General features: G+C 28.9%; 1 protein-coding gene across 1 annotated transcript; it reads right to left on the bottom strand.

Moving 5' to 3' along the window:
* Positions 1-19,993: 19,993 nt before the first annotated feature.
* BDBG_17374 (uncharacterized protein) lies at positions 19,994-20,488 on the bottom strand (the record flags this gene model as incomplete). Its single annotated transcript, XM_031725109.1, has 2 exons — positions 19,994-20,352; positions 20,404-20,488. The coding sequence occupies 2 exons, from the start codon at positions 20,486-20,488 to the stop codon at positions 19,994-19,996; spliced, it is 444 nt and encodes a 147-aa protein (XP_031579388.1).
* Positions 20,489-26,582: the final 6,094 nt, after the last annotated feature.

Below are 26,582 nucleotides of genomic sequence, written 5' to 3'. Positions count from 1 at the left end.
GAAACTTATATACTTTAATCTCTATAAACTCTACTACAGATACTCAGAAAAAGTTACTTAAATTATAAATAACTCTTATAAAAGAAGTCTCAGAGAACTTACTAATTACTTACAGAATACTATTCTTTATATCTGTGATAGAGAAACTCTTTAAATCTATGAATAAATTAATCTTAGTAAAGAATATTCTTGAGTATCTCTTACAGAATTAAGCTATTTTTCTATAAGAAATACTTACTATCTGTAAATATTCTTAAACTAAGTCTCTTAATATAATCTTCAGAGATATCTATAAACTGAAAAAAAACTTTCTTAAGCTGTAATTACTTAAGATTATTTATTAAATTATAATCTATAAAAACTTTTATAAGTTTGTATTTAAAATTAACTTATAAGTCTGACTATATAATATAAAAGATGAAGAAGCTGTTATCTATATAATAATAGATCTTTACTACACTAAAGTTAAGAATTAACTAAATTATTTAGAGAATAATTATAAGAAATTCTGCTAATCTGTTCTTAAGATCTATTTAAATAATAAGTTAAGAAACTCTGTGAGTTAAATAGAGAATATCTAAACTATGATTATTAATATTAAAAAAAGAGATAAGAAATCTGATAAAAATTACTCATAGTACTTTATAAAATTATAATATGAATTAAAATCTGTGAAAACAGAGCTCTGAAATAAGATCTGAATAATAATATTTATAAAGAAGCTGAATAAAGATATATAGAATAAGCTTATTAAATAAGACTCTAAGCTCTTAACTCTGAAAAAACTGATAACTCTTATTCACTGCTTATAAATCACTGTGAGAATTATAGATCTATAAAGAGTAGATTATTAATCAGCTCTATAAGACTCAGAATAACAGAGAATAGATTTATTACAGAAAGATAATAAAATATAGAGAGATTTACATCTGACTACTAAGTAGAGAGAGAGCTTTATAAGCAGCTATAAATAAAGTATATAATAGAGAGATTAAGAAAAAGAGTCTCTACTTCATCTGTTTTAAATCAGAATATCTTTATAAAAACTATTTAGATAAATTAAAATAGAAATTTAAGAAGTTATAAACTAAGTCAGTAACAGTCTTCTTAAGAGTCTTGAAACTAATATCTGAATCTGTTACTTTCTCAATGAAAATATATACTTATAGATAGACTGACTGTGTGACCGTGTCTGAGACCAGAACCAGATTTTTTAATAGTCTCATTATCAATTCAACTGATCTCATTACACGGTTTTAACATTAGATAGTAGTCTTATACTGTCTCAGTGAGACTTACTGTCTACTCTTGTCACATTTTTCAAATAAGATCATGATTTTCACTTCTCAATTTAAATTATTTTTATTGCTTTAAATGACTTTAAATCTCATTTGAGTGTTACCAAAAAGCATTACTTTTTAAAAAATTAAAAATAGTCTAAAAAAAACCTTAAAATGTCTAAAAATAGTAACTTTATGTCAAGAATAGAACTAAATGAAACCAAATGAGATCACTTTCTCATTTTTTTCAAGTCATGATTTCATTTTAAGATCTGATACATAGTCACTTTGCATGTTTTTTTAATGGCTAGTCCCAGCGGGATTCACGCCAAGAAATGTATGGGACCAGATCAAATGAAATCAAACGTGAAATTCATAGTCCTGATGACCAGTCTACTTATAGAGAGAGACTATACTGCAGTACTACTACTCTATCAGTATAAAAAGTATTAATAAACTTAGAATCTCAGATCACTATAATGTCTCTAAAGCTTGTAAAGTAAGTAAACTAAGTGATAAAAACTGAGAATCTACTCTTACAATAAGTAAAGTGTGAGAACTCAGATCTGAGAGCTGAGAGACTTATAAGAATTATCTTTGAATTATAATATCTCTTCAGAACTTGAAGAAGATTTGTAGAAACTGTAATTATTATAGATATTACAGATAATATATACTTAGAACTTATATAACTTTAAAGACATAATATGTATATAACTGTCTATAAGTCAGATTTATACTTTCAATCAGTGTTAACAGACTTATTTATAAAGATAAAATCAGTTAATACTATAAAGTTAGTTAGAGAAGATAATCTTATCTATATAATAACTTTATAAATGTCTGAGAACTTCACAGTTATAAAAACTGAGTTTTAAATATCAGAGAAATACTGAGCTCTTACAGAAATATTTAGTTCAGCTAAGACAGCTGAGCTTCTATCTCACTATAAGAAGAATTTAATAATAAATTTAATAGAAGAGTAGAAATTCTTCTGAAGATTAATCTATAAGTTCTTTCATTATAAGACAGAGATCTTACAGACTTATATAAAGAAGAATTTAAAGAATAACTTTATTTAATCTTTATAGATTTCTGTAGAAGTCTCTGCAATATTTATAAAGAAGAAGAATAAAGATCTCAGATTATATATAAACTATTATAATCTGAATTTTAAGACTATAAAGAGTAGACTGGCCGCCAGAATCATGAATTTCATATTTAGTCTCATTTGGTCTGATCTTATACATTTCTTGGCGTGAATCCCACTGGGACTAATTATTAAAAAAACATGCAAAGTGACTATATATCAGATCTTAAAATGAGACCATGACTTAGAAAAAATAAGAAAGTGATCTCACTTGATTTCATTTAGTCTCATTCTTGGCATAAAGTTACTATTTTTAGACATTTTAAGGTGTTTTTTAGACTATTTTTAATTTTTTAAAAAGTAACACTTTTTGATAACACTCAAATGAGATTAAAAGTCATTTATAGCAATAATAATAATTTAAATTGAGAAGTGAAAATCATGATCTCATTTGAAAAATGTGATAAGAGTAGACAGTAAGTTTCACTGAGATAGTATAAGACTACTATGTAATGTTAAAACAGTGTAATGAGATCAGTTGAAATGATAATGAGATCATCAAATATTCTGATCCTGGTCTCAGACACGGTCACACAGTCAGTCTAATAAAGAGTTACTATTCTCTATCTCTGATTAAGAATATAATTAACTGTCTTACAAAAGCTATTATATTCATATAACTGAATATAATTAATATATATACATAGCTATGAATATGATCTGAGAATGAATAAAAGACTGTCTTTAAAACTATACTGAGATTATTGAAATATCTAGTAATATCTTTTGATTTGACTAATACTTTTACAGTATTTCAGTCTTTTATTAATAAAATACTTTGTATATATCTGAATATCTTTGTGATAATATATCTGAATGATGTGATGATATACTCTGTGAAGAAGAAAGAATATACTAAGTATATATAAACTGTGTTAAAGATCTTAGATAAGATAGAACTGTATATTAAGCTTATAAAGTATAACTTCAGTATCTATTAGATTAATTTTCTAGAATATATAATTACTGTGAATAATATTCAGATGAAATCTTTATAAGTTGAGACTATTCTATTATAACTGAAGTTAACTAGTATTTATAAGATTCAGTTCTTTTTAAGCTTTATGAATTTTTATAGATAGTTTATCTTTATATTTATAAGAATCTTCTTAACTCTTACAGATATACTGAAGAGTGAAAATAAGAAGAAGTTATTTTATAAATAAAGAATGAAAAGATTATTGAGAAGAGAGAGTTATAAGAACTTTTTTATCTCAGAAGCTTATAAGATTTTTATAAAATTAAAATATATATTTATAAACATAGTAATACTGTTTCACTTTAATCTCTTACTCTTAATCAGATTAAAGACAGATATCTTCTTCTTTATAATTTCAGAAATAGTCTTATAACTACAGTTAAATGAAAACTGAGTTTCAGTAATTGTTTTCTCACAGAAGATACAGTCTGCAGAGATTAACTATTGTGATTCAAAGGTTGCTTAAATCAGTGTACGATTACAGGCGTACGCCGGCTTCTTATATACATTATACTAAATTAATTAGTGGCTGTTATGACCCCTTCACATTCATAAGCATATTCAGAAGTATAAGCATGTTTGAAAGCAGCTGTGTTATTATTTAGCAGTTATATATTCTCTCAAATCACATTCTCTCTCATCAGATTCAGTCACACTCATGTGATTATAATGTACACCCTAGCTTCATGTGAATTAGTGTGTCACTAGTGCTTGTGATAGTGTAGTCTATCTCTGATTCAGCTAGTATTCTGTGTACATTCTCACAAAGAAACTTTTACTATATTATATCACTTATTCACTCACTTTTTTCGTTCTTCAATCATCTTCTTCATCATTATTATTATTAAATGCTATTATCTTATTCAAGATTTCTATCTCTTCTTCTATTTAACATCTTCTATCAGTTTATCTATTACATTGTATATGTTTCTGACAATGATTCTCTGTTTTCACAATAAGCATTATTATAGTACTCATATCAGACAGTTTATTAACAGTAAGTGTAATACATTGTGAAATATAATCAGAACTTGTTTATCTTCTAATAATTATCAGAATGTACTATTATAAATGACATATCTTCTTCATCTTCTTATATATTCTTGATCTTCTTTTTTCAGCAGATATCTGATTATGTTTTCTAATTATATTTTCTGATTATTTTACATGAACATAAATACTGATATATTTGTTTTAATTTACATAGAATCTTCACATGTTGACAGATCTGTGTTCACTGATGATTATAATCTCGATGTTGAATCATTGATTGAGAACTTAAGAGATATAATAATAAAGAAATTATCTGTATTATATATGACTGAGTCTCTTACATCTCTTTCTACTCTCTCTGTTTCTTTCTCTATCACTCTCTCTCAATCTTCTACATCTGTCTCTGTGTCTGATTCTCCTGCTTCTGCTGTTTCTGTTTCTGTAACTCTTACTTCTGCTTCTGCTACTTCTGCTCTCTCTGTCTCTGCTGCTTCTATCTTTATTATCAGCTCTCTCTGTTTCAAGAAGATGTTATATAAGCTTAATAAATCATGTTTCTCAGTGTGTATACTCTCATCTTTCTTACTGATCTCTAGAATAATCTATTGTATGAAGACTGTGTATAACATGACTATTTAAAGCTCAGTTACAGATGTCAATTATTACATTTATTTCAAATATTTATAATGAGACAATTGTTCATTTATACTAAAGAATTACTTCTCTTCTCAACAGTATCAAGATTATAAGTCTTTTCTTTTTTCTCTTCTCTTCTAATGCTGATTTTTCTAGAAGAAATTATTATAAGTTTCATTGTATATAAAGTTATAGTATTCATAGATATTAAGAAACCTTTTACAACTGTAAAGTTCAATATTACAGATACATTCACTCTGATAAATTTCTTTGAGATAATAGATCTATATCAGTCTATTCTCTGATATCTGTTATCTGACTTTGTGATGCAGGTAAAAGATATCTGTGTTTTTAAGAACAGAAATATAAATATCATACTCTTTTACATCTGTGATTATGAGACTCATACACCTTGTCTGAGTTATTATCATAGAAATGAGCTGTTTATATATTATATTCTTCTCTCTGTATTTCTCTGTGTCTCTCTCTCTCTTTCTGAGAAGCCTCATGTGTGTTGTAATTACATGTACAATTCTAAGATCAGTGAGTGTTCATTCAGTAATTATTATCTCTATTTTTACAGTTTCATATGCTAATAATGGTTCTTAGTTACTCTGGTATCAGAGGTCATTTTAATCAAAGATAATAATACTGTCAAGATCACTCTCTTCTGCTCTTAAGCTTCTTTCAGTACTTTCTCTCTCTCTTCTGCAGAGAAGATTGTTGTAACGTGACGAAACTGAAGTGATGACTAGTCAGCAGCATTATGTAGAGATAGTTGTTTGAGAAGCTGTATGAGTGAGCTTGACTATCTTACTTGAGTAGCAAGCTTGTAGGCTACAGAGTTATTGCAAGAATATTACAGATATAATACTTAGTATACTAAGAAGATTATATTGTGATTCAAAGGTTGCTTGAGCCAGCATACAATTACAGGCATACACCGGCTTCTTATATTCAGTACGCTAAATTAATTAGTGGCTGCTATGACCTCTTTTACATTTGTAAGTAATTTCAGAAGTGTAAGTATGTTTGAAAGTAGCTGTGTTATTATCTGATGATTGTACATTCTTCTGAATCACATTCTTTCTCATCAGATTCAGTCACACTTATATAATTATAACATATGTTCTAGCTTCATGCAGATTAGCATATCATTAGTACTTGTAATAGTGTAATCTATCTCTGATTCAGCTAGTGTTCTGTATACACTCTTATAAACAAACTTTCACTATATTATATCACTCATTCACTAACTTTTTTCATTCTTTAATCATCTTCTTCATTATTATCTCATTCAAGATTTCTATCTCTTCTTCTTCTATTTAACATCTTTTATTAATTCATCTATCATATTATATGCATTTCTGGCAATGACTCTCTATTCTTATAATAAGCATTATTATAATACTCATACTGAGTAGTTCATTAGCAGTAAGTATAATATATTATAAAATGTAATCAGAACTTGTTACTCTTCTAATAATTATTTAAATATACTATTATGAATGACATATCTTCTTTATCTTCTTATATATTCTTAATCTTCTTTTTTCAGCAGGTATCTGATCATATTTTCTGATCATATTTTCTGATTATTTTATATAAATGCAAATACTGATATATTTGTTTTAATTTATATAGAATCTTCATATATTGACAGATCTGTGTCTGCTGATAATCATGATCTCAATATTGAATTATTAGTTAAGAACTTGAAAAATGTGATAATGAAGAAATTATCTATATTATATATAACTGAGTCTTCTATATTCTTCTCTACTGTCTCTGTTTCTTTCTCTGCTACTCTCTCTCAATCTTCTACATCTGTCTCTGTATTTAGACTGACCGTGTGACCGTGCCTGAGATCAGAATCAAACTTTACAGTTATTATATTATCTAAAAGTATTACTTCTGATCATTGTTTATACTCATCACATTGATTTCAAATCACATTATTTCAAATATTAAAGATCTCAGATTCACTTTTCAAATAAAAATCTAGTTCTGAATAAAGAATATATTTGAATTCTTAGTTACATTTTCATTCTGATCTTATTATTAAGAATGATACTAAATGAGATCATGAAATCACTTCTCACTTACATAATATTATAATATAGTGCTCATTTGTTGAAAATTCAATAAAGAGTATTATCAAATATTATTACTTTTCTGAACACAGATTATAATTCATATAATTTTAATTATGAAAAAAATATAAAATATATAAAAAAAAAACAAAAAACAAAAAATAAAACAAAAACAAGAAAAAATCAGAATGAAAAAAAAAGAGAAAGAAAAAAAAAAGAAAAGAAAAATAAAAAAATAAAAAATAAAAACAAAAAAAATCAAGATTACAGAGTCACAGTACTCTTAAAATACTTACTTCTCAGAGTCTTTATAATATTTATTATCAACTGTGTATCTCTCACAGTGAGAGTAATACAGTCATAATAAGTTATTTTTATCTTAATATTACTTAATAAATAATCAGTATATATCTGTATAAATGTGAATATTTAGAAAACATACACTTAAAAAGTGTGGTCAGAGTGAACTCTGCTGCTACTTGAATGATATTAAGAGTTAAATACTGAAATCAATGATTTCTCTCCTTGATTTTATAAATAAGATATATGAAGATGATCTTAAAAAATATAAGATTCTCTAACTTCTGATAAAAATGAATCTCATAAAGAGACTCTATTTTCATGATATCAGAGACTGAGTATTATTAAAAAGCATTACTTTCATGTAATATATATGTATTTACTGCAATGATTCACTCTCTGTATATATGACTGAGAGTTGCAGCTTTCTCATACTGCATGACTCTCTCTGAGATGCTGCTGTCAGTTTGTAACTCACACAGTCTCTCAGTTCAGCATGCACTGTGTGTATGCAGTTCTGCATGCTGAGACCCGTGTTAACTATTATAACCTGATATGATACTTACTTTTCACAGATCATGTTTTGTTTAAGAGAGAGAGAAGAAAGATGTGACTTTCATATAATATATATATACTTACTACAATGATTCACTCTCTGTACATGTAACTGAGAGTTGCAGCTTTCTCACACTGTATGACTCTCTCTGAGATGCTGCTGTCAGTTTGTAACTCACACAGTCTCTCAGTTCAGCATGTACTATGTGTATGCAGTTCTGCATACTGAGACTGTGTTAACTATTATGACCTGATGTGATACTCACTTTTCACAGGTCATGTTTTGTTTAAGAGAGAGAGAAGAAAGATATGACTGTGATTTTATTAAGAGAGAATAAATAATTAGTAATATTAAATATAATTTAATTCTTCTATATTTAAAATTTAATTAATCTATACTCTTCAATTTGAGAGTTTCTAAGAGTGTTTTAATAGTTTTCATATCAGCTTGAACTTAGTGATGAATTGAAGAAGAAGAGAAAAGAGAGAAGAAAGAAATGAGAATAACTTATCTTTATAATATAAAAATAGAGAATTGCTGCAATCATTCTCTCTAGTAACAAAGATCTGTTTTCTGCATGTATCTCTAATATAGATTATATGATAACTGTATACAAAGAATATCAACAGTGTATATATTAAATGAAGATGATATTACTATATAACACTGTAGCTGTTTTCATACATCTCTGAAAGCTGTTAATATTTTCTTTATCTCTTTATATTTGATAGATCAGTAATATATTTCAATACACTCTCTCTTTCATCATTATTATTATTATCATCACTATCATTATTATTATCATTATTATTATTATTACTATCATCATCATTATTATTATTATTATTATTATCATTATCATCATTATTATCATTATTATTATTATTATATCATTTCTGACTGCCTCTTCTATCTTCATCTCTTTTCAATACTTACTGAAACTAATTATGTCATCTCTCTTCAAATATTCTGCGGTTCTGCAGATCACTAAGACACGTGAGTATTATTACAGATTGAAGAGAGAGAAGAAGAAGATGTTTAAACAAGAGAAGACAGATTGTAAGATATATTATAATATCTTGAAAAGACTCTGTAAGAGAGTAGAATAATAATGATTTTAAGTAATACTTCTGATAGATTTAGACTGAACTAAGTATAGAAATAATACAGATGATACCACCTGTGAGAGATTGAAAAAGAAGACAGTGAAGAGTTTTATACAGTAGTGATAAGATCAGAAGAAGTTCTGAAAATAATTTAAAATCAAGATAAAGAGAGAGAGAGAGAAGAAGAGTATTACTATAAATAAGCAGTAATAGAAGAAGATTAAGAGAGTGTTAGAATAGAAGATAAAGAAGTTAAAACTGATAAGTTTTTTATTTCTTAAGAGATAATAATTTTTAATAATACTTCTGTTCTCTAATTGATTAGCAGAAGCTGATAGAGAAGAAGAGAATTAAGACCTTATTCAGGTCTTGAATATGCTTCATAATTCAGAATATTGAGAAGATAGTTCTGCTCTCTGAGTATATTAATCTACTTACTACTGAAGTGAAACCTGAGACAGCAGATCAGAAAATGCAGGATTTTGAAATACAGATTAATCTGACTGAGAGAGAGCAGTGAAAACTCTTCTCTGAGAAGACAGTAGAGAGAGATTTTGAGATAATTATTATCTTGAATAAGAAGAAGAAGAAGAAGAATGAGAATGAGAAGTGAATTATAAAGAATGATAAGAAGAATAAGAAAGAGAAGAAAGATAATAAGTAGAAAAAGTTTTTCTCTTTTTATATTAGTTAGTTATAAGTTCATAATTATTAATAATTGAAATTGATTTTGAGTTTTCAAAAATTATTGTACAAGTTGTAATCAATGTCAGAAATAATATATATATATATATTTAATTATCATGATTCACAAATCACTATAATGTATAAGTATCAATATTTTTTCAATATTGATATTTATAATATTAATATATTTTTAATGATATTATCTGATAATACAATTTAATAATACTCTCTTTTACAATATTAATATATTTCAAGAAATATGACAGAGATTAATCAAGATTGTTTATTTCCTTTTATATATTAATAATATTCAATCTAAGTTAGTACTAAAATTATAACTAAGCTAATAAATAAGATTATTTTCTCTTATATTAATTCTTCTTACATATATCAGTGATTAGTTATTGAAAATAAATTGTTATCTTTCTTAAATTATTATCATATCTTCTGAATTCACTTCTTTCACTTTTTTTATTTCTATTGAAGATTTATAAACTCTTCAAGAAATCACTGTGAATTACAAAGTCTATGTTATTTATAATTTAACACAGAATACTCTCTTTCAATTATAATGAATAATCACTTTATTCTTCACATCTGATTTCAGGTTATGAAATTTATGAAAAACTCAACATAAACACTGAGATAAACTATGAAATAATTATTAACAGATTATATTGCAGATTACTAAAGAGTCATCTCTCTACTGTAATTACTGCAACTTCATTCAGAAACATTTATTATAAACTGATTATAACTCTGAAGAAATTTCTCAACATCTAAAGTTATCAGAATGTAGATAATAAAAGAAAAATAATCAGAAAATTACTACTGAGCTGATAAGTTACTCTATCAGATAATGATTTTTAATAATACTAACTTTCTAATTTGAAGAAAATTATATGAAAATAATCATGTATCAGTACTCTGATTTCACAACTCTTATTCAATAACTTCTGTGAATAATTACTTTGTATATATATATCTCTGAATCTTTTTCTTTAATTAATTGAAAATCTCAAATTCTGAACACTTCTTCAAATGCTTAATTCAAATCTTCATATTTTATATTAATTCTGTCTTCAGTTCAACCTTGAGATACACTATAAAGTCAATATACAACATCTAGAATCAGAGTTGAAGAATCATTGAAGAGTATCTCTCACAGTGAATGTATAAACTAGGATAAATAATCTTACATTTATGAGAGTTATATATTATTATATTGATGAGAACTGAACTTATCAAGAGACATTAATTGAATTTGAATCATTGATTAGTAGTCATACTGAAAATTATATAACAGAGATATTAATAACTGTGATTAAAAATAACTATTAAGATATTAGTCTCAGTCTTCTTATAATTAGAACTGATAATGCTGTGAATAACTACACTATAATGAAGAGCTTGAAGTAAAAATTAACTTTGCATTTCTGAAATAATAAACAAGGTTATATTCTCTGTATTACTCATGTAATTCAACTTGTGATGTAAACACTGATAAAGAATCTTAATATCAAGATAAAGAATAATAAGATAGCTAATTCTTGAGATGAGAATGAGATAAAAGTGATTACTTCAGTAACTTTTATCTTTACTTTGTAAAAGATAATGTTTTTTAATAACACTTTTTAATATTATTTTTTGATAATGCTTTTTAATAATACTACTGTTAATTTTGAATAGATTGATCAATAATTTAAATATCACAGATTTGAAACATTGTTAATATGATTTATATCTTCTCTAAATAATAATAATGATTTCATAATATTCAATAAATAAATAAATCAGTCACATTACTGAATACAATACAGAATGTTAAAACACAGTGAAGTTCAATATATAAGATAACTGTTCAGACTCTTTGATTATATCAGATAATTGATTATTGAGTGTAACACTCTGATTGAAAAAAGATTCAGATATTGAAACTTTCTGATATGAAGTGAACTCAGTTGAAATATGTGATTGATTTACTGTTTCAGTTTTATAAGATAATAAAGACAGTCTCAATCACTTATACATCAATGCTGCAGTCAGTCTGATAAATGTATAACAGTTTATTTACTTATCTTAAGAAGCAGTTGAATCACTTAAAAAGAAATTCAGTCTGAGATAATGCTATAGTATAGAATATTATTACTGTAAGAAATAAACTAGTATATTACTACAGCAAAACTGAACAATCTTTTGCAAAGTACTATACTATAGCAACTCTACTAGATCTCTTTCATTAAGTTAATATCTACACTTCTCAAGATTGAACAGAGAAGAAATGAGACTTATATATTAAATTAGTCTGAGACTACTATAATACTAACTATCAGAGATTTGAACAAGCAGATGTTTAAGATATAAAGACAGTGAAATACAATTCTCTAGTAAGTAATGATCTTTGATAACACTTCATATTACATAGAACTATAATACTAACTTTGAAATAGAACTTGTATACATTGATTGCAACTGAAAATCAGATAAAACTACATACTTATAAAACTGAATTTGACTGCTATCTTCAAGATAATCTGATGAATTTATGCATCAAATCAATTCTAGAGTTATAAAAAATTGTTGAGAGTATATATTCAACTGTTGCACTGATAATGCATGATATTCTAATAATTTCATTGACAGAGATGAGAATGAAGTGAAAGTTCAACTCAAGTTGAGATATTTATCACTATCATTAGAGACAATTACAAGAAGAAACAATCAAGAAACTCATAATTATAAAACATAGAATTATCAGACAGTTTAATACCTCTGATCACAGTATATCAGAGAAGTGTAGTTTTCATGAGAAAGTGAAGAATAAACTTGTATAAGAATGTATTTAGTTGTTTCATGCATGTTATCAATAATTGTTATCAAATTCTGATTATATAAACAATCACTGAATGAACTGAATGAGACTGATTTTAATCTTCAGTCTCAGTCTCATTCTGATTTTGAAAGAATGATCATCTTTCACAGTTTATTCTGAGAAATTACTCTCATTTCACTGTTCTTGAATTAAATCTGGTCATTTTTCATGCCATTTCTCTCAGAAATGGTTCATTTTCAGATTTTTTTGAGACTTGGTCCTGGTGAAACTCACGTCAAGAAATGTATGAGACTAGATCAAATGAGATCAAATGTGAAATTCATGGTCCCGCCGGTCAGTCTAGCTGTAACTGTGAAGTCTCTTATCAAGAATATATTCAATCTCTCATTCAAGTTCATTATCTTCTTCTATGATCCCTGGCGGCTGTCAGTCAGAAGTCAGTTGAGAAGAGAATGAATCAGTAACAGTACAGCAGAGTAAGCTTGTATAAAAGACATGATAAATCTCTGATAATATATCAAGATAATAGTTATAACTGTCTAGAACTTCTATTACTTTATACTTTATATAATGATAATTCAGTGTGTGAGATAAGTGTGTGATCTGTATATTCTTAAGATTCAATCATATCAGATCTTCTATCTATATTACTCAGTGAAATCTCAGTTAACATTGATTCAGTTCTCTTAATCTTGTTTAACACTTGTTATGAAGACTTCTGCTCAGTCACAGATATCTTAAAGCTTTGTTACTATATTATCAGTGATTTGAATTGAACTGCAGAGATTCAGTGTGAACTGTGTGATCTCTAGAGAATTCAACACTTTCATGTGACCCGGTGGCGTAGTGGTTAACTACGCTACCATGGAGCCCTAATTAGCGGCCTTCCCCCCGGGGAATGAATGCCAAGAGAAGGCAGGTTCGAACCCTGTGAGAGCCATCTTAACCACCACTTTCACTGTTAAGTCATAAAACAGTACCAGGGGCCCCCGGGTGCACTATAGTGAATCATTATCAAGCTTAAGATGTCCATCTCAGAGGTTCCTGGATGCTAATTCTCACTGATCTTAGAGTTAACAGCCTCTCAGACACTTCAAGTTAGATCAGTACTAGAGTGATTGAGATCTAGAATACTTACAGAATAGTGAATCATTATTAAGCTTAACTGACCAGGTCTCATTTCTCTCACTCTAGACATCTACTTCTGAGGAATGAGATTTAAAAACTATTCAATTAGAACACTCTGAGCCTAGTAAGAACCTAGATGAGATAAGATCTAGACACTCTTAATAGATGATTAGTGTAAGCAAGACTGTGATGATCAATTGATAGACTGAAATGCTGAGATTGACAGCTGAAAGATTAGAGACTTAACTAGAATTGAGTAGCTCTGATGTTATTCTTAGTGAGAATCTCACTTATGAATAAGCTAGTTATAGAAGCTAGCTGAGCAGCAGCTCTTTAGAGGAAATGATAATCTCTGAAGCAGGCCTGAGAGAACAGAGGTAGCAGTCAGTTATATAGAGTGTTAAAATATGTATATAGCTTAAGGTGTAAACTGCAGAGATCTTATTCTGTAGCTCTCTTTACTTTATCTTTTTCTTTCAATTTCTTTCTATCTATCTATTTAATGTGTCTATCTTTAAGACTGTGTTCTTTTTCTCTTTTCCTTTGTCATGATATTATCAAATGATTTCAAAGTATCAGAAGATATTAAAACACTGTAATTTATAAACAGTTTTTATATTCTAGACTGGAATTTTCTGATTTTATATATCTGAAATTGATGAATGTATAATAGTTAACTTTACAGATATAGAAAAAACCCTGAGAACTAAAAGTTCTCAGGTAAATGTCATAGTCTCTGACTGCATACATCTATAATTGAAGAATAATAATAATAATAATAATAACACTTTCATGTGATAATTATATATAAGAAAGAACAGGCTTACATCTGTTGAGACAGTATCTCAATCATTGATAGCAATCTCTGTGTGTAGAAGAAGATCATATCAATCATCTTATAAGTGATTGTAAAACTTATAAAGATAATTCTTTACAGTCTAAATTATTCATTCTAATATATTATCAGTTTCAGAATGATAGACAGTTAATAAACAGTGTATAATCTTAAGATCTTGACAGATTCTTGTTCAGAGAGTGCTTACAAATTGACAGCTCTGATCTGATACTATAGATCTTGACAATTCATGTATCTAATAGAATAGACTCTGTAGAAAGACTTCAGTAACTTGTTCAGTATTCATCTTATTACAAGATTCTAGTATTACATCTTTACTCAATCAGTTCATAATGACCAGAATATTTCTATAATTCTTACTCTCAGAAAGATCAACTGCAAAGTCAATTACTGCATCTTATCAGATTCTATCAGAGATATTGAGTAATTTCAGCAGGTCTTTTCTATGATTCTTTTATGAAGTGATAGAGAAATAATGATTATAGTTTCAGATAAAGTATCTGATGCTGTTCAATATCTCAGATCAGTAGAATTCTTAAGAGATTATTTAATACAGTTGTTCATGACTCAGATGATCAGTCATATGTGAATCATGCATCTCTTGCATTATCTGAGTGTATAAGAGTTCAGAGTAAGAGACTCAACATCATTTACAGAACTGCAGAGTATTATTATCATTAATTAAGCATTCTGAGATGTTAATTCTTATACATAGTTCTGAGAGGAATCAGAGTGCTTCTTGATATACTGCTTCAGTGAGTACTTGAAGAAGTTCATCAGTTTGAGCTGTTACATGTCATAATTCATTCAGTGTAGGTTCAGAAGAAGTCAAGATATCAGTATCAGTGTTAGTGTCAGTGTCAGTGTCAGTTCAGAGAGAGAGTGTTCTAATCAGAGAAGCATGTATAGTGTCATGAGCTGTTTCATCTTGATTAACTAATATCTTCAGATTCAAGAGCTAATGCTCTTGATTCATTCAGTGAGTATCTATTACATTGAATAATATATCTAGCTCTTATCATGAGAGGACATCTATCATTGAGTTCTGGCTGTCAGAATGATAGTGTATTATAAAATGAAAGTGACTTAAGAACTCAGATCATTATATCTGTTGTTCAGTGAGTTTACAGATAGTTGTGAAGTACTTGAGATTCTTATAATCTGTGATTATCTCAAATTTGAAGATGCTTCAGAGTTCAAAGTCTCATTCTTCTAGATAGTGTACAATTGTAAGAAGTTTCTTGTCATAGATCTCATAGTTGCATTCAGCAGAACTCAGTTTCTTAGACATGAAGACATATAATTATAAAACATCTTTATCATCATATTGCAATATAGCTTCTTCTATAACATAGTCACAGAAATCAGCTTTAAGAACTGTCTTATAATCAGAATTGAATATTATCAGCAGAGAGATATTAATGAATATCTTCTTTATCTGTGTAAATGCAGCTTCAGTATCTGCTGATCATTGAAATACTGAGTCTTTCTTAGTGAGTTCTGTAAGTGATCTTGTGATATCTGAGAAGTTTTATATAAATCACTGATAGAAGTTAGTAAATCTGATGAAGCTTTGTACATCTTTCACAGTGTACAGAGCCTCTCATTCAAGAATAGCAGAGATCTTCTCAGAATTCATTCAGATCTTCTTACCAGCTTCTATAATAAAGTCTAGATATTTTGTACTTTTAATCTTAAAATCACACTTGTCTATGTCTATCAGCAGTCCTGCTTTCTGTAGTTGTTATAATACCTTTCACATGTGTTCTTGATATTCTTTTCTGAATTCATCAGTGAAGATGAGAATGTCATTGAGATATACAGATACAAATTCATCAAGAAAGTCTCAGAGTGCTTAGTTAATATACTTCTGAAATGTATTAAGAGTGTTAGCTAGTTCAAAAAGTGTGACTACTCATTCAAAGAGATCATATTATGTTCAGAATGCTGTAAGTCACTCATCTTCTTCAGTGATGCAGATCTTATAAAACACAGTGATAATATCTAACTTTGTAAATCATTGAGCTTGTCTGATATAAGCTAGAGTTTCATTAATAAGAGATAAAGAATAATGATTCTTCTTTATTAATCTATTCAATTCTTGATAATTCACACAGAACTGAAGTTCTTCATCTGATATCTTTGTAAAGAGAATAGAGACTGCGGTGAAAGAGTTACTAATATATATGAATTCTTTATTCAACAGATCATTGAGTGTCTTTCAAAGAAGAAGAAGTTCATCTTGAGATATATTATAAAGAGAATCTTATGATGATTCAGAATTCTTGCTATCTCTCTTTTTTAACTTGATACTGTGGTTCACTTCTGAACCTTGTAAGAGAGGTAGATTTGTAACATTATTATCTTATTGAAAGATATCTAGATATTCATGATATTGTTGAGAGAGTTCTGTATGAGAATCTGTTATTATAATATGAGATAACTTTTCTAGAGCCTTTTTAATATTGATCAGACTGACAGAATAGATTGATCAATTATTCTGCTGTTGATAATCTTGTCAGTGACTCTGTCAGCAGTTTTGATAATAACTTCTTTTTCAGAGTATTTTGTAAGTGTTGACAGAGATCTATATAAGATTCATAGTCTTGTGAATATCATCTTTATGAATTCTATCATTGTTAGAGAATATCAAGCTTTTGTTTCAAGCATTTAATAAGATATCTTGTTCAGATAGCCAGACAAGTTCTAATATAAGATTATAATCAAGATTATCAACTTCATATATGTAGACATCTTCACATTAATGTTCTCTCACATCTATATTTAGTTTCATCATGTAATGAATACAAACATCTTTTGAATCATCAAATTCTGTGAGAAGTTGAGGTTTTGATAAGAGAATATGCTGAAGATTATAATATCTTATGACTGAAGATTTTATCATTACATAGTGACATAGATCACTGTCTATCATGACTTTCATATTATACATATTATCAATCACAGTAGATACAAGAATTGCATTCATTATTATTTTCTCTTCAAATTGTTATCATCTGATCTCTTCAAGCTTCTGTTTGTGAATTTGAACAGAAGCTAATATTTTCTCTGTTTTATTGAGATATTCTTATAGTTATCTTCTGAATCTTTCTTCACTGCAATGTGATTGATGCAGACAGACACTGATTCATTCTTTGAATAAGAAGACACTGATCTTTCTCTTGATTGAGAAGATGCTAGTCTTTCTCTTGAGTGTGAAGACACATAGATTAATTGACAGCTGAAAGTGATGTGTTCTAATCAGTTACAGTTGATATATACTTCATGTTGATATTGATCAGTGACTTTCTCAGAAGTGATTCTAGAAACTTGAAAGCCTGTTTGAATGATGGAAACTCTTGCTTATGCATAGGTATTTGAATCTATTCAGTTCATGGCATCTGCATCATTGCTGTTCTTCAGCATAGATGTATAAGTGACTGAAGTGTAACATCTTCTATCACTGTTCTATATACTCTTGAGCTTGGTCAGACAGTCATTCAATATCTAAAGCTGTGTGTAGAAATCTTTATAAGTCTGGTCTTTGTCTACACTTACAAGAGTCTGTAAGAGTTCAAAAGTTAATGTCTTCTTGAGCATACTAATCTTCATTTGATTCTCTCAAGATTGATCACCTGCTTCTAGAATCTTGATGTTGAAGTCAGGAATAAATGTTGTAAGAGAAGTGTTTCTCTGTCAGATACTCTGTAATCAATCTAATACTTTCTGTTGTATAGCAGTGTCTTGAAACAGGACATCAAGGTATTTGATGATATTGTCAGGTATTTGTAACACTGATTCACATGCTTTCATTCATGAATGAAACTTCTATTTTACACAATTCTTCAATTATTCATTGATATATCAATCTTGATTGATTAATGAACTGATGATATCTTCATCTACACTCAGTTTTGCAAGCATTTCCATTCTTTATAATGAGTAGAGAGTGAGATCAGAAGTATTGAAATATATGAAAGTATCTAAGTGTTCTTTCAGTGCTTTTATATTCAATTCTGTAGATGTTGAAATTATATGAGTTTCTTGTTATAATAATTATTGAATCTCTTCATATTGATGTTGTTGAGTTGCATGCATATCAGTTATTTATTATTGTTATAATTTCAATATTGCTCAGAGTCACTGTGATATTATATCTATGCTTATGTTCAAGAGTTCTTCTATATTGTTATTAGACATGATTATATTATTTGTCAGATGTGTGATATCTGTGAAAGTGTAATTGTATGAATATCTCATATGTCTGAGGTGTCAGAACTCTCAGGTCTTTTACTGATATTCTCTTTGTAAGATCTTACTCTCTTTATAAGATCTTGTTACAGAGTCAGAGTGACTGATGAGTAAGCTTCTATCTGAGAACTCAGTGTCTGCTTAACTGTTTGACTGTTTCTCTATTTCTTATGCATCATTACATGTTCAGATATCTCTCAATGAATAATCATTTCTAATGAGAAGACAATGTGTGAATAATCATTTCTAATAAGAAGATAATGAATGTTTTTCTAGTGTAAGAGGCCTACACTGAATAGATTAATATGATATTGATAGATCTTATATAACAAAGAGAAAAACATTAGAGAAGAAAAAGAAAGAGAAAGTGTGAGAATCAGTGATTAAAGTGAATATTTATACACATATGTGATGATGTACACACTGAAGCTTCGGGGCGGAAGAATCTATATGCATTTATAATAGCTGAGGATCAGTGATTGAGAATGGCTGAGAATCAGAGTGTACGCGTTCAAGAATGAAGTGGTTGAAATCTGTGAAGTGTAATGGAATAGTCTATATGATTGATCGGGCGCAGCCTGCCACAAGTGAGAAGATATGTAGGCTAATCAGTAGTTAAAAGTGATATATTCTGATCAGTTATAATTAATGTACATCTCTTATTGATGTCAGTCAGCAACTTCTTCAGAAGTGATTCTGAGAACTTGAAAGCCTGTTCAGACAGCAGAGATTCTTACTTATGTATAGATATTCAAGTCTACTCAATTCATGATATCTGTATCATTGTTATCATTTCTCAGTGCAGATGTATGAGTGACTGAGTTATTTCTCAGTACAGATGTATGAGTGTAATATCTTCTATCACTATTCTGTATACTCTTGAGCTTGATAAGATAATCATTCAATGTTCAGAGTTATATACAGAAATCTTTATAAGTCTGGTCTTTGTCTACACTTACAAGAATCTGTAAGACAGACATTGTTATTTAACTAAATTATTTAGTTAGAGATTGATTTATACATTATCTATGATTAAGATTTAACTTACTTTTATTGTATTGAAGAATAGACAGATGAGTGAAGCAGCAGAGATAACAGCAGAGGCAGCAGCAGATGATGTGATAGAGGAATTTTCATATTGAATATCAAGCTTCTATCTGAGTAATACACAAGCGCTCCACCACGAACTCGCTCAATTTTTCGAATAAGAACCCGCCGATAGATCCATCGAAAAGCCCTCGATCATACAAGCATTTTAACCCCATCGCCGACCGCATACCCCGTGTGGTGGTGGAGTTATCCAGCCAAATGTGAACCAGACGTTGTTCGAAACTCCTGTGTGGGATTATCCCCCGTTCACCCCTACCACACCACAACCCCGGGCCAAAGTGCCATACAAATTGTAAGGTGAAGAGACCTAGCCATATGCGCCAATCTTCTTGATTTTGGAAGATCCCTGACCTGTAATTGTGGAGATATCTGAGAAGCAACTTCCATGAAAACCCTGTCTATCTTTGATGTTTCAAAACATCAACACCAAGTCCCACCCACGTACCGCCCTTCTCAATCTGGCCCACCGCCGGCAGAAAAGTACAAAAAGATACCTTGGCAATAGTATCAAGCACATAATCAATGGACATATCTGAAGTGTATTCTCCGTGAAAAACTCTCTCTGTCTTTGGTGTACCAAGACATCAACAACAAGTCCCACCCTTGTACCACCTCTTTCAATCTGGCCCATCCCCGGCAGAAAAATACAAAGAGATACCTCAGCAACTGTACTCAATACATAATCAGCAGACATGATAACTATAAAATCAGTATACTTCAAGATCTGGCTGAGCCTTTGATCCCTGCACAGTGAGATATATTAAATCTAGTTTTAATATCTCAATATTCAATAGATTCTGCAAGGAATTGAGAACAGCAATACTAGATTTATATTGAATTTGAGAATTAACTCTATATTGATATAATCATTGACAAAGTCTTCTATTTTAAGATATAAATAACCAGTTTCTCTACATTCTGCTGACAATATTTACATTATTATATAGAAACAGACTTATATTCTCTATAATATCAAGACTGAAGAGAGAAAGTCTTGATAGAAGATATACAGTAGTGTATATCTTAGCAGTTTCTATTTCATTCTTCTACAGCAGTTAATATAAAAAAAAAGATCTTAGAAATAGTTTTTTACTTCTCTTGAAAAAGTAAGATATTTTTCTCTGAATTTTATACAATATTCTTACAAAGAATTAAAAACAGAGTTGTTTTCTATTATAATTTCATATTCTTTTAAGTAAGAATTACTTTTTCAGTGACTGAAGAGCTTTTATTAATACTTAATTCTTTTTTACACTCTTTATTAACTGATTCAAGTTGTACACTTATTGTATGAGAAGAATTGAATGATTTAGAATAAAATTAAATAGTTTTAATCAATTTCTCTGCAAAAAATTAATTTATTTTTTGTCAGTTTTTCTCTCAAAAACTGTCATATTATCTGATTTATTATCAATTGATATCATACTTTTTCTCACTGTATCTCAAGAAAGAGATTGTAAAGATTTTATTGATTTATTTTAAAAATCAATTTTAGTTTATTAGATTCTCTTCAAAAATCTAATCTAGTTACTGAACTAGTGTGAAAAAAAATCAGATGTTTTATACACAAAAGTCTTTTATTCTTCTTTTGAAACAGTCTGATCAACTTTTCAATTGAAAACAGACTTAGAAATCTCTTAACTGAAACAGTCTGATCAACTTTTCATTGAGTGAGAATAATGAGTTTAAAAATACACTCAGTTGATGTGAAAAAAGATGCTTTCTCAAATGCTATTTCTGAGATTGAAATTCTGAAGAGAAGAAAGAAAGAAGAAATAGAGAAATAACAAGTTCTTAAAATACAGAAACTTAAAAAAGTAAGCAAGATTCTTGAAAAGCAGTGTCTGAGTGAGATGAATGAAGAAGTTCTGTTAATTCTTCATGCTCAGGCTAGACAACTACAGAAGATGATCAAGTTTAAACTTGAAATTTCAAACACAGTTCAAACAACATCGAAAATTCCTAGTATAATCACTGACTCATTATTTTACTCTTCTTCTTTTTCTACTTCTTCTTCTTTTTTAAATCAGAAGAAAACATATGCTCAAGCAGCTGAATCTGCTGTCTCTAAATCTGCTATCTCAAAACCTGCTCAAAATCCTGAGAAAACTGAGAAGATTACTGCTCATACTTCTATTTATAAAAAAGTAAAGAAAAAAATACAAAAAGAGAAAAACTTTCAAATCTTCAGAAATAGAAGACTTATTCTCAAAGTCTTAAATCAGAATATCTTATAAAGAAATAAGCTAAACTCAAATCTCATTTTCAGAATCTGAAATGAAATTAATCAGCAGTTCTTTTCTCAGTTAATAACTGATATTGAAGTTTAAAAATCAGTTATAGCTTCAATTGAGTTATTATTCTTTGAAAACTTCATTATTCTAACTACAATGTCTGAATTTAGTGCAGAATTTCTTATTCAGAATGTCAATCTCTGAAAATCAGCAGTAGAATCTTTGCTCAATATAATAATTCTATCTGAGAGAGATGAAAAGTGAAATAAATTCATTCTTTATAATATTTCAGTTGAAATTTTTGACTGTGAAGAAGAAATACTACTTCTCAAAAATGAATTAAAAGAATACAACTCTATTCAACTGAGAAAAGAGTCTGTATGACTAAATTCAATTAAGTTCAGACAAAGTAGAAGAAATGTCTTTATTCTTGTATATATAAAGACACTTGAACAGTCAAAGATCTCTGAAGTAAGAGTAGCAGATTTGAAAATGAGAGTTCATGAATACAAAGACTCAAGAATGAATCTCAAAGCTCAAACACAGTGTTCAAACTGTCAAAGATATGAACACTTTACAATCTCATGTTTTAGAGACTCAAAATGTATATTCTATGTCAGAGATCATAAAACTAGTGAGTATAAATATGAAACATGCTTAAAAAGAGATGAAATATATTAACACACTCTGCTTAAGTACTCTAATTGTAAAGAAAAACATGCATTCAGCTCAAAAGAATGTATATTTACTTTAAGAACTTAAAAGAACTGAAGAAAAGATGAAGCTCAAAGTCAATATAGAACTGAAGAGAAGAGTCAAGTCAGTAAACTTACAACTGCAAGCTTAAAAAGAAGAAACTCTCAACTATTTAAATCTTCAAACTTCAATTCTCTAGCTAAATGTAAACAGAATTTGAATTCTCAAACTTCTGTTAAGATTAGAGAATTGAGAAATGACTCTGATAATAAACTAGATATAATGTAAGCAGTTGAGATTCCTACTTTTCAAAATAGTTATAATCTACTATCTGATGATAGTGATTAGATTCTACTCTATCACTACTCTCTTTTAGTATGAATATACAATAAAAACAACAAAAAAAGTTTAAAAACTCTTCAAAAATCACATTTATTCAAAATAATGTGAATAGACACTTAAATTGTATTTATTCTTGTCTTCAAATTGCATTTGAATAAAAAGTTGATTTTATACTACTTCAGAAACTGAATTTTTTATGCTGAGTAAAAATACATTATTTCTCATTCAAGCTACTACTGCTTTCTACCTCAAAAGTCTGAGGTAAAGTCAAGAGTAGTGATCTATGAAAGAAAGAGATCAAGATATTAAATTTCTCAAAAGTCTGAGATAAAGTCAAGAGTAGTAATCTATGAAAGAAAGAGATCAAGATATCAATTTAATCTAAGATTTGATATTATGTCTGACTCTGATATTCTGGTGAGTGATATTATAGATAAAGAGAATGAGTTTGATACTATACAGCTCATAAATATCTATAATGAGAAGTCATTGAAGAAAAATAACAATATCTGAATAATTGATAGAGGATTTCTGAACATAACTTCATTAAGAAACTCTATAATTGCAGGAGATTTTAATGCACATCATCTCTGATGAAATTCTGAATGCAAGAGAGCAGTAAGAGCTGATAATCTGATTGAATGAACCTTTAAGCATTCAATAGATTTAGTTAATAAGTCTGATTAATAAACATTCTTTAGAAAAGATATGAAACAGAAATCTATTATAGATCTAATCTTCATATCATAAAATCTAATGAAAAAAAGACTTGTAAACTGGTTTATTGATTCAAATAAGACATTGAGATCAGATCATGAGATTATTCAATTTGATATTGAACTGAGTGAAAAATAAATGAGTGAAAATCCTCTTCTCTCTAATCAGTTTAACTTTGAAAAAGCTGATTGAAAAGCAGTTGAAGAAAGCATAAAACTGTTAAAATCTGAAAGTTAGAGTGAGCTATATTGAAATTCTGGTCAAGATATCTCAAATGAAATGCTTGAGAATAGAGTGAAGCTCATTACATCTATTATTCTAACAAGTGTTAGAGATAATATTTCAAAGAGAAAATCTTCTGAGTATTCAAAATCTTGATGAAATGAGAATATCTCATCTAAACGAAAAGAATTAGCTACTTGTATTTAATATCACGCAAGGACTCATTATAAGCTCCGCTTGCATATGAGTATAATGGAAGAATAATAATAATAATAATAATAACAGAATTAGCTACTGCTAGAAGGGATTAAAAGAATGATGTAATATGTGATAAAGAGTTCAAAGCTGTCAGAAATGAATATTTTTCAGATATTAAAAGAGCTAAAACAGACTGCTGGAATAAATTTCTTAAAGAAGCATAAGAAAAGGAAGTTTTTAAAGCTTTTAACTATACTAAAACAAGAAGTGTAGTAAAACTCTCAGTCTTAGAATATGAGTTTCAGAATGAATTATATACAGCAAACTCTTTTGAGAAAAAATGTCAAGCTTTTGTAAGAATTCTCTTTCAAAACTTATCAGATTCAGATTCAGAGAAGAGAATATATCACTTCTCAACTACATTGATGAAAATGACTGAGAATGGCCTGATCTTACATAAGATGAATTAGAGTCAGCTATCTTCTCAAGTTCTGTTAAAACTGCTGCAGGGCCTGATTTAATTAATCACTTGATTATTCAAAATATATATTCCTACTTAAAGAATGAATATTTTGAGCTCTTTTTCAATCTCTTGAAAAATGAATATCATTCTGAATGCTGGAGAGAAGCCACTGAAGTGATTCTTACAAAATCTAATAGAAAGACTTCAATTTTCAAGTTATATAGAGTAATATCTCTATTAAACTGTCTAGAAAAGATTTTGAAAAAGATAATAGCTACTTAACTATCTTTTATAAGCTCTATTAATAACTCTCTTTTATTCAGTGAATAAATGAGAGATAGAAAACAATGTTCTGTAATTAACACTATTCTCTCAGTTGTTCATGATATTCAAATAGTAAAATATGAAGATCTGATCTTGTAAGAAATCCCGCTCCTCGCGGATTCTTTACCCCTATTCCTATCTCTCGCGTAATCAATAGGGCTAGCGGCCCTTGGCTACACACAACTATATAGACTGGAGTTCGCGAATACTATTCACAACTCAGCTTGAATGCTATTATACACTTGACTCCTACATTTATCTTTCTACTGTGAACACTTCTAGTAGTTAACAGTATATATTATGTCAAGCTGCAAACACCTGAATAATCACCTGCAAGCACTTATTCTTACATTTCAAGCTCAGTCAGTCAGCAACCACCTGTTATGACTGAAAGAACTAGAAACTCACATACTTCAACCCCTGCAAACCCTACTGCAGGCACTCAGAAGCAGCCACCTGAATTATGAATAATTCTCATAAAAGAAGTCTCAGAGAACTTATCAATCACTCACAGAACATCATTCTCTGCATCTGTGACAGAGGAACTCTCTGAACCCATGAACAAATCAATCTCAGTGAAGAACATTCTTGAGCATCTTCTGCAGAATCAAGCTATTTTTCTACAAGAAATGCTTACTGTCTGTAAACATTCTTAAACTGAGTCCCTAGACATGATCTTCAGAGATATTCATGAACTGAAAAGAAACTTTCTCAAGTTACAATCACTTAAGGCCATCTATCAAATCACAATCTATAAAAGCTTTTGCAAGTTTGCATTTGAAATTGACTCACAAGCCTGACTGTGTGACATGAAAGATGAAGAAGCTATCATCTATGTGATGACAGGTCTCTATTACACTGAAGTCAAGGACTGGCTGAATCATCTAGAGAATGATCATAAGAGATCTCAATAATCTGTTCTCAAGACCTATCTAGAGAACAAGTTGAGAGACTTCACAAGTCAGACAGAGAACACCTGAGCTGTAATCATCAATATTAGAAAAAGAGACAAGGAATCTGATGAAGACTACTCACAGCACTTCATGAAATTGTGATATAAATTAAGATCTGTGAAAACAGGGTTCTGAAATAAGACCTGAATGATGATGTTTGCAAAGAGACTGAATAAAGATATACAGAACAAGCTCATTGAGCAAGACTCTAAGTCCTTGATTCTGGAGAAACTGATGACTCTTATTCATCACTTACAGATCACTGTGAGAGTCACAGACCTGCAGAGAGCAGATCATCAACCAGTCTCACAAGGGCCAGGACAACAGAGGACAGATTTATCAGAAAAAGATGACAAGACACAGAGAGATTCATATCTGACTGCTGAGCAGAGAGAAAGAGCTTCATAAGCTTCTGTGAACAGAGTGTATAACAGAGAGATTAAGAAAAAGAGACTCTGCTTCATCTGTTCTAAAT

Source organism: Blastomyces gilchristii (genome assembly GCF_000003855.2).
Source record: "Blastomyces gilchristii SLH14081 genomic scaffold supercont1.13, whole genome shotgun sequence".
NCBI classification, from domain to species: domain Eukaryota; kingdom Fungi; phylum Ascomycota; class Eurotiomycetes; order Onygenales; family Ajellomycetaceae; genus Blastomyces; species Blastomyces gilchristii.
Note: the sequence above shows the minus strand (reverse complement) of the source record. Positions and strands in the feature narration are given on the sequence as shown.